This window comes from Megalobrama amblycephala, linkage group LG14 (assembly GCF_018812025.1).
Source record: "Megalobrama amblycephala isolate DHTTF-2021 linkage group LG14, ASM1881202v1, whole genome shotgun sequence".
NCBI lineage: Eukaryota > Metazoa > Chordata > Actinopteri > Cypriniformes > Xenocyprididae > Megalobrama > Megalobrama amblycephala.
In genome coordinates, this window is record NC_063057.1 from 46,751,786 (window position 1) to 46,761,090 (window position 9,305).

Here is a 9,305-nt window from a genome sequence, read left to right on the forward strand (position 1 = left end):
AATGTCATTATTTTTGTGTGCACAAAAAGTATTCTCGCCGCTTCATGGCATTAAGGTTGAGCCACTGGAGTCACATGGACTATTTTAGCAATGTTTTTACCGCCTTTCTGGACCTTAAAAGTTGCAATGACGTTGCGGTCTATGGAGGGTCAGAAAATTCTCAGATTTTATCAAAAATATCTTAATTTGTGTTCCGAAAATGAAAGAAGGTCTTAGGGTTTTGGACGAAATGAGGGTAAGAAATTAATGACAGAAATTCAATTTTTGTGTGACCCTTTAAGTACAGATATCAGAATGCTACAACATTAAAGTAACTGCTACAATTTTAAAAGTACATGCCTCATTCATGATTTCAAGGGTCTCATCAAGTTTCTTCCCAACAGCTCCTCCCTTCCTCCTGTAGAGTCTCAACAATTTAGGCGTGTATTCGTCCAACTTCCCAAAGAATGTGGACTGTAGTGGCTTCAGTGTGATCCTCCGGAATTCCTCCTCGATCTGAGAAAGAGACCAAGAGAGATGGAGAGACATCATGAGATACTGAAAGAAAAGAATTAGAGACACAGGGAAGAGAAACAGTATACCAACTAGAAAAAGTAACCCTAGAAATACACTGAGAACAACATTTAGGTGGCCTGATGTCTGGAAAGGGATGCTGCACCGGATGAGGGTTAAGTGCATGGTTTCAGTTTAGTTAAGTTAGCAGCTTAGTTTCAGCAAATTCCACACTACTCCCACCTTGTCGGACAAAGTACTTGGTATTACAAAGGCAATTAGATAAGTATTAAAATGTTCTACATACCTGGGAAAACTCAAACAGGGCAGGCCATCGAGCATTTAAGTCAATAATAATTGGTTTCTGGATCACATCTTTACGACGCAGTGAGAAGGTTTTTGCCATCTTCTCATTAATGACACTGTTGTTGTCTCTCTTCTTGTACTCATAGAGAAGCTCCACTCTCTCCTTTTCAAGGGATGTATCAGTTTCGCCTTGAGGATGAGGCGGGAGATAGTTTACCTCAGATTTCTTTGCTTTTTTTAAGTTTTTTGCTGGGGTTTTATCTGCAGCTGACTTTCTCTTGAGACAGTTGACATTTAGCTCTGGTATTCCAAGATGTTTCACCTTTGCTCTGAAATTTCCAAGTTTGTACTTCAGGCTGTTGTGCCAACTATATAAACCATTGAAGGATACTGGGTCCCTCAAACATGGGTGTTTCATAACCAGGGCCTCAGCAACCTGCTCCCTTTGTGCACTTGATGGATAGGCGGTGTAGACAAAGATGCTCTCTGCTAGTTTGTCCAGAATGTTGGATTTTACAGCAGGATTGCAAAGTAAGGTTCCTTCCTTTAGGTTAGCTTCATTTGCTGCTTGAAGAATGAGCTCCGTGTCAAAAGAAAAGGTAGGAATTACAAACTGAGCTGGCCAAGGCACAGAACGAAGGGAGGAGGTGCTACCTGGAGAAGACAGAATTGTGGTATCGCTGGATGCAGTGGAGCAGGAACCAACATCTTCCAATAACTCAGTGCAACTGCTATCAAAGCTATCCAGGACTCCTTGATCCTCAGAAGAATCTTGAAAAGTTACTGTGATAACTGGTTCAGCAAGGACCACCTTGATGGTGTCTTTGTCCTTTATTTCATTAGTTTCAAGGAGAGTAAAAAACTGACCATTAAAATCTTGGTCCTGGAACTGAAAACTAAAATCTTGGTGTATTGCAAATGTTTCTTGTACAATATGCTTCAATTCCTCTAGAGTCTGCGGTATTCCTGAAGGCAAGGAAAGCTTGCGAATTTCTTCTTCCAGTATAACTCGAAGTCGGGCAGACATGATGATTCTGTAGTTATAAAAAAAAAAAGTTTGGTTAAGTTAAATTTAGGCATGCAATGAATCAAAAAGTTTACAATTTTAATTTAGATATGGGTCACTTGTAAAGGAGGCCTCTGGGTGACATTTTTGGGTAGTTTTGCATTTTTTCAGATCCAGGAAGTTTGAAAGTCATGTGAAACACTTAACTAATGACCGTGAATTGAGGATTTAGAAACAAACGAAAACAAATATATACTGTATATAAATACCTAATCTTGTATGGGTATATGACGCTTCAGGGTGACAAATCGCTTTTGTCCAACAGTGTAAGCTGCAAGGGCATAGGAGTCTGTCGATTCTAGTTGCTCGCAGACTGTCACTTGTCTTGTGGATTCCAATTCAAAAGCCCTAAGGTGTTCACTGTACCATGAATGTAGACACTTGACAGCAAATACAGGCTGGCCATGCACAATAAGGATCAGATTTAGCTCAACAAAATCCGGAAGCCCTCCAGTGGATCCATACGGCAAAATCATTCCCACTGAGTAAGTCGTGCCATGACAGGTCACTGTATTGGCAACCTGAATGTATGTTTCTCCAGGAAACCTTTTAAGCACTGCTTCCTGTATGTTTTCCTTGAGGACATCGACAGGCAATGTGGACATATTTGAGACACTGAGGGCAGGTTTGAGTACATCTGTGCCATGCAGATGGTAAGCCAGCATGAATTGATGCTTAACAGCAAGAGACAGTAAAATGTTACGAAAACAGTTGGTATGTCGAACAACTCGCTTGAAAAAGCTATGCTTCGCTTCAAAGCGCATGGTCCACATGGCTACAAGCGGTCCAAAAGCCTTGAATAGTTGTGGGTAATGCTCTAGATAATGGTGCTTTGGCAGAACTCTTGCTTCTGGAAAAACCTGCAAGTATCTATGCCTGTGTTCAGATATCTTGGTGTCCAGGAATCTTATTGTGTCATCTGTGTGAAATGGAGAAACCACGAGCTCAACAATGTCTTTAAGATCCATTAAAAGATGCCATGCAGGTTCACTCTCTGGCACTTTGAAACCAATCATAAGGGGGAGCAGTCGCAATAAACTCCAATTTTCATGAGCGTTTCCACCTATGCTTTTCCGGGTGGCAAAGTTCAGCGGGATAGGCTGTGGGCTGTCAGATTTGTCAGTCCACTTGTAGGGGAACTGGCTGATTAGGCCATTCAGTTGAAATAACGTAAAGTATTTTTTCTTAATCAGAAGATCAAGGCACAAAGCCAACTCCAAAGGTACTATTCCCTCAAATAGGTCGTGGAGCAAGTCTGGGGGATACCCTGACAAAACATCAAAGTATTTTAATTTCTTAGTTAAGGGACATTGCCTTTTCACACCAAAGCAGGGAGTGACAGTGGGACTTTCTAAAGCTGCTTGTACATGAAAAGAATGTTCCTGCTTCGTTCTTGCTTGGAAGGCCCCAGTCCTCACTTCTTTTACCTGAAACTCAGACAGCTTTCCCAAACAAAACCTGCAGACATGAGATCCAGAAAAGCTTTCCAAAAATCCACCGAGTGAATGGGCACCTAAATTGTCAGCCACTACACTAACTATTGTGCCTTTGATTTTCTTTCCAAACAAAGGAATAAAGAGTCCTTCTTCTTCCAGTTGGACAATGTCTTTTAACAATGGCTCAAGCACTGCCTCATAACCATACTTCTTTACATCTACAGCCTTACAAAGTACAGCTAAATAAATTGACTTAAGTGTTGCACGAAATTGTAGTGGAACATTTGCCAATACCCAATACACTGCAGTAATCTTGTGCTTTTTTCGGGATGTTCCCAGAGGATTGCACACTTCAAAATCGTCAATGTAGAGAAGGAGAGAAAGTGTTAGGTCTTCAGTAGATGAAAGTGCATTTTCTTTAAAATGTGTTCCATCAGTAAATGACTCGTACCGACTCTCATGAGCAGCATATGAAGAGTTGAAAGCTTTCTCCTTTATGCCTTTAACGCTTAATATCTGTGACAATAACTGAAGAATGGGGACATATTGTAAGGTTCGACCTTCCTTCTTGTCCAGAATGAATTCGACAGGCTCAACCACATGAAAAATCTTCTTAAAAAACTGCTGTCTTCTGTAAGATGTGGCAAGAGGACCATCAGCTCTTAAAGCTGTGCTAACAGAGTTGGACTCACTCAACTGTTTGACTAAATCTGAGACGACAGTGTCATCAAGCACACAGTCATGTTTCCTTAAACATGCATTTACAGTCTTTTTTATGCCAGGACCTGACAATGAAGAGGATATGAACTGGAGCTCTGATACAACTTCATTAATGCACTTGCTTGGAACATTGTAAATGCTCTGTAATTTTAAAAGAAGGTGGCCTAATTTTAGTTCAATTTCATCCTCTTTCAATTCTTCAGTTTCATACTCTCCTGAAAAGTCATCCTCTCCCAAACACGTGTATGCATCAGAACAATGTGCTTCTTCAACAATATTATCTGTAATATTGGACTGATCTATATGCTTATGTACAGCTTGTGCCTGAAAGTCACTCGAAGAATGCGTTGCGTGTTGTCGGGATCTGTGTGAGGCAAAGGTTCCATACACATTTGTCTGAAAATCACAGTCTTTAAAGACACAGTGCACAGTTTCATTTTTCCTAAGATGAACTCCAAGATGTCGGAAGTAATCCTTCTCAGTGGAGAAAAAAGAAGTGCACAGTTCACAGTTAAAAAAAAAAGTGCTTCTGGTGTTGATTTTTCTGTTGAATGTGTCCTTCTCAAATGTGATTTTAGGGCACTATAGGTTTTGAAGGAGCAAGGGCAATCAGCATGTAAACAGGGAAGAAATTCATTGTGGTTGTGCCTTAATCTGTAGTGTCTCAAAAGTTCATTTGTAACAGGGGCAACAAAGGTACAAATCTTGCAAATCCATCCCATATAATCCAGATGCTAGATCTGAGTACATCCAGACCCTAAATGAGGAGCAAATTGGGTGGTCTCTCTGAGGGTGGTGGAAGTCAGTTTCGAGATTCGTCATATACTGGTACCGGTGAGGAGCACAGCTTCCATTTAGTTGTGTTTGCCTCTCTGTCTGCTTGTCTGTCCTCAAAAATGTAAAGAGAAAATATATATTTATTTATCAGGTCAATCATTTGTAATCTTAAAGGGATGGTTGATTATGATTTCACTTTTTTAACTTTAGTTAGTGTGTAATGTTGCTGTTTGAGCATAAACAACATCTGCAAAGTTACGACATTCAAAGTTCAAAGCAAAGGGAGATATATTCTTTTAGAGAAATCTATTTTTAAGGACTACAACAAACGGCTGGTAGAGACTACAACGGCTTCCACTCGGGTTGGTGACATCACTAACCCTAAAATTTACATAAATCCTGCCCCCAGGAACATGCAACCAGGAGCAGCAGGTCATTTGCATTTAAAGGGACATACAAAAACTGAGCTTTTTTACTACATGCTATAAAAAATTATCTGTGCGGTATGTTGAGCAAAAACTTCACATACTCTGAGGACATAAGAGATTTATTTTACATCTTGTAAAAAGGGGTATTATACCACCCCTTTAACCAAACAATACTACAAATTAAGGAAAGACGGCAGCTATTTTTTGCCTGTTTACATACTGATTGCCCTTGTCCATCCTGGAATTCCCTCGAATCACATTTGTTAAAGAAACATTCAACTAACAAGTCACCACAAGTCATTTGTTTTGATTGTGAACTTTACAGAGAAGGATTACTTTCAACACCTATGACATCTTTAAACAAAACTGTGTGTGCACTATGTCTATGTGCAACTGTGTGTGCACTAGTGTGAGTGTCTTGACTTTTACATTAATTTATGGTGCCTGTGCATCACATAGATCCCAGCATATTCTTAGAGTCATTTTGGGGCACTAACTGAACATAAGTAGATTGGTCAAATATGACAATATTGAGGCCTGTTGTTCTGAGCCGTACAATTGTTCAGGGGAGTATGCAACTGACGAATTAAAAGAAGAGAATCTAAAATTACACCATCATTGATAAGGTGATCAGATGTTTTTCCGACAGCCTCATCAAGTAAACATACTTATATTTTTTCCACAGCAAGCATACAGATTGGTTGCATTCTCTTTTCATTCTTACAGCTTCATCAGGTAAGTATCTTGTTATTTTCTCCACAGGTAATCAGGTAAGTTTGATTTTATCACAGCCTCATCAATGTTAAATAGAAAGATGTGACTTTAAAATGGTGGAAGTAAACTAATTAAAGGGGTGGTTCCATGGTTTTTTTCTAGGCTTGATTGTGTTTTGGGGGCACAGTTTAACATGTCTTAATGCTTCGTTTTTTTTAAAACGCTGTATTTTTCATATATTTTACCTTTATTCTACACCTCTGTTTCCACTGTCATATGAACGGCTCGTTTGACTTCCTGCTTCTATGAAGCCACTCCCTCCGAAATACGCAATGTGCTCAGATTGGTTAGCAGGTTGGTTTCTGGCCCAGTGTGTCGTGATTCGCTGAAGCGTCCGGAAACGCCACGCCCCTTACCATTCGTTATTACGCGCTTAGGTGGAAAGTAAATAATAGCGCCAATATTGCTGTATCAAATTGAGCCGAATCAGACCCAGATGAAGAGGAAAAAGCAGAACCTCTGCAATCGCGTCTTTTAAAGGACGTTTATGAATGGTATTTCATTTAGTATTTGTGTCAAAGTGTTTAGATGCTGTCACTGCTGTTTGTTAGCTTTCAATATACAGTTTTATCCTGATTAAAGCTTTACTGCAGCCGAATACATGACTGAGTAGTCGCATTTTTGTAAAGGTATCATTTAATTTATAGCATGAACAACTGTTTGTCTATGAATATAGAAGTTTGTTGGTGTTTGTTGCACTAGAACTTAGCTAACTGGCTAGCAAAAACGAGTTGCAAAAACAATGTCCTAGATGCATTAAAAATAGCAACAGAACTATAACATTATGTTTGAAAGACAAACAATAAAACGTGCTTACAGTTTGGGGCCGATAAACAACTGCTTCTGTTTTTAAAGTGGGAACTGCTTCATCTTTCAGTAAAAGCCTTTGTGTAAATCCAGCATTGAACTCATGTAGATTCTTGAAGCTGTCTTCAGCACCGCATCCAGTGTAGAAAATATCACAGGTTCTATATCTTTTGATGCGTCGCGTCACGCAGCTCGCGTTCGGTGTAAACAAGTCTTCCGCTTTCATTGTGCTGCGCCACATGGCCTCGCCCACTTTGTTGCGTGATCCCAGGGGCGTGTTTATGTTAATAGCAAGGGTTTATGATGTCACCAACCCGGGAAGAAGCTCGTTGTAGTCCAAACTGCCCGTTTTTGTAGGCAATATAACTTTAAAAGACGATATCTCCGTTTGCATTGAACTTTCAGCGCTGTAACTTTGCAGATACTGTTTATGCTCAAGCAGCAACATTACTAACTAAAGTTAAAAAAGTGAAATCGCATGTAACCACCCCTTTAAGTTTTTTTTTTTATTTTTTAGCTAATGTATGTAACCATGGGATCAACAAAAATAGATTATCATGGCAATCTGAACTAATGCAATGGCAGACTTTGAGCAACCAGCAACATATGGTGCATACACGTTAAGTCGTCACTTATTTTTTTTTTTTACAATTTTTTTTTACAGGACTATAAATTTACTCTGTGAAATGCAAAAAAAAAAAACCTGCCAACTGAGTTATAACTTTACCCCCGGTTTCCTCACTACAATAAATTTATTAAATAATTTAAATATAATTTATTGAAAGTTACATACCTTTATCCAGTGTAGCCTACTGTCAGGAGAATCACCTGGTTAAGGACACAGTGTAAGTTAATGGTTAGTAACTGACCAATGCAAGAAACCCAATTCATAGCAAATCATGTAACTATAACTATAATTAAAAATAGTTTCACATTTTCTTCTCTCCACAAACACTACAGGTAGTTGACCTGCCGATCAGACAGCTAATTGTCTTCAGTTTCATATGAAATGTTTGTGTGTTTTTTTTCCTCGGAGCTCAGATGAGAAAGTGTACAGGGAACCGCGTCATGCAGAAGGCAGGATTATGGTCACGTAATATGATTGACAGCTGTAAACGCTCTAACCATAGACCGTAAAAACTACCGTCCTAACAAACGCAAACCACATAGAGAAACAGACAGAGCGCGCTAATGGGCACTCTTTCAGCTCTTCAGATCGCATAATTCATGGAGTATGCATTCTGTATGACGAAATAGTTTGAAAACTAAATCGATATTTCTACAAATGCGCGCACGTTTGGACGAGTCCTAATTGCATCTATTTGAACACAAATAAGAATTTAGTTTTATCATAAATAGTGTCCAAATATCCAAGCTTGAGTCCGATCAAGTAAATGTTTTAACGTGCAGTGAATATTAAACAATATTTTTTCTACGTAAACTAAAGAGGTTAAATAAAAAGTATTTACTCTATAACAAACGTGTCGACCTCAGTAGGAATCCTTTCCATAATGTTGTCAGACACTTAGAATAATAATCTGAGCATGTCAGTGGCAAATAAGCAGGTTTTGTGGATGTAAATTAAAGATACGCAATTGCCCATTAACGTAGGCCTACCGTTAATTGTTTCGTCTCTCCGCCTCTGCAGACTGCAGCGGTCTTTTATAGCCTAATGGCCGATTTAAAAGATTGTTGTGCCCATCAGTCACTTAATCACAAAAACATAAATTTTTAAAGAATAAAATAAGACCCTGATTGAGAAAAAAAACGACGTTACCCTACATTATACATGGATCATGGATGTTCTAAAAATCCACGTGCTTACATTACCTTACATGCCTTATTTTATTGCTGCATTCTAATGTAAGCTTCAAATTACACTACAACAAACTATTTTATTGCCACTTGCAAAGTTTCAATTAGGCCTACCATTACGTTAAAGCAACTAAGTTAGCCACCTAACCACATGGTAGGCCTAATGCTAATTAGAAAATCCACGTACAACAATCTTCAAATTACATTTAAAGCCTAGTTTTTGTACAGCAATTCGAAAACTTTAAAGAATGTACCAACCCAAGTAACATTAACTGTTAATTTGCTAGCTTTATTCTTACCTTAAGTTCAGCCCGCGTCTTCGTCTTCGTCTTCGTTAAGAATGCAAGGGGTTTCCAGACCAACGAAACAGGAGGGGGAGGGTTTTTTTTTTTTTTTGTACCGAGTGAGTAAATAAAACAAGGTATTGTTTGTTGTGCGTGTTTACCCAAAAAGCTTGGCTGGGATTACTTAGATTAATTTTGTAAATTAATAAAATACACATTGTCTTGTGTTTTGAACAAATGCAGATTAATACGAAACTAGATATATTAATGTAAAGACACAAACTTAACATTTTATTGTTGATATCACGCATTTTAATTACTTAACATTTACATCCACTCAGATTAATTTTTTTCAGTGTAGTCAGACTTATTGTCGATGGATTCTGTTTCATAAAGCAAA

The 9,305-nt window shown here is 38.6% G+C and overlaps 1 protein-coding gene across 2 annotated transcripts in view; it reads right to left on the bottom strand.

The window, feature by feature from the left end:
* Positions 1-154: 154 nt before the first annotated feature.
* The window catches only part of LOC125245833, a 9,686-nt gene continuing 535 nt past the window's right edge, over positions 155-9,305 (bottom strand). Inside the window, exons 1-5 of one of the 2 annotated variants that reach the window (XM_048156616.1) lie at positions 8,921-9,305; positions 7,600-7,634; positions 2,074-4,909; positions 800-1,832; positions 155-495 (exon numbers count right to left, since the gene is read on the bottom strand). The exon at positions 8,921-9,305 is cut by the window's right edge and continues 535 nt beyond it. In XM_048156616.1, coding sequence (XP_048012573.1) covers positions 298-495; positions 800-1,825 — 1,224 coding nt within the window. In that variant the 5' untranslated portion in view covers positions 1,826-1,832; positions 2,074-4,909; positions 7,600-7,634; positions 8,921-9,305 and the 3' untranslated portion in view covers positions 155-297. The remainder of the gene's footprint in view (positions 496-799; positions 1,833-2,073; positions 4,910-7,599; positions 7,635-8,920) is intronic. The other variant, XM_048156617.1, reaches the window with a different exon arrangement.